This window comes from Plasmopara halstedii, assembly GCF_900000015.1.
Source record: "Plasmopara halstedii genome assembly, contig: Scaffold_650, whole genome shotgun sequence".
Classification (NCBI taxonomy): domain Eukaryota; phylum Oomycota; class Peronosporomycetes; order Peronosporales; family Peronosporaceae; genus Plasmopara; species Plasmopara halstedii.
In genome coordinates this window covers 2,602,743-2,603,196 of record NW_020187567.1, presented here as the reverse complement: position 1 = coordinate 2,603,196, position 454 = coordinate 2,602,743, and the positions used below count along the sequence as shown (strand labels likewise).

Genomic DNA, 454 nt, shown 5'->3' with positions numbered 1-454 from the left:
GAGTCTCAGCCGTTGAGGCGAAGCATAAGGAACTGAAAGAGAAAAAGAAAGAAAAGGGGATCTTCATCTATCTGATTTGCAACGCATTCAAGAAATAAGATCGTTTGGCTGCTCGAACTCCGTTCCGAAGGGCCATCACGACTCCTTGCATGCTGCTGCCTCAGAATCAACGGCGGCAAAACGGTCAGTGTTCCTGCCCAAAAAGGAAACCGCTTTGATTCCGGAGCCGTTGATCGTACCCTCATCCAGTGGATCATCGACAACTACCAGGCCCTCTCGGTTGTTGAATGCGCCTCGTTTAGGCGTTTCTGTCAGAAGTTGAATGATAAGAACCATCTTCCGTGCAGAACGACCGTTCGCTCCCGAATTCTGACATTGCTGAAAGAAACGCAAGCATCGATGAAAAAAGCTGCTCGACGCTGAGATGCTGCTAGTAACATTTTTTGCTCTGACC

At 48.7% G+C, this 454-nt stretch overlaps 1 protein-coding gene across 1 annotated transcript; it reads right to left on the bottom strand.

Moving 5' to 3' along the window:
• Positions 1-5: 5 nt before the first annotated feature.
• On the bottom strand, positions 6-336 carry PHALS_13150 (uncharacterized protein; the record flags this gene model as incomplete). The annotated part of the gene is made up of 2 exons (XM_024728848.1): positions 6-193; positions 240-336. The coding sequence occupies 2 exons, from the start codon at positions 334-336 to the stop codon at positions 6-8; spliced, it is 285 nt and encodes a 94-aa protein (XP_024579284.1).
• Positions 337-454: the final 118 nt, after the last annotated feature.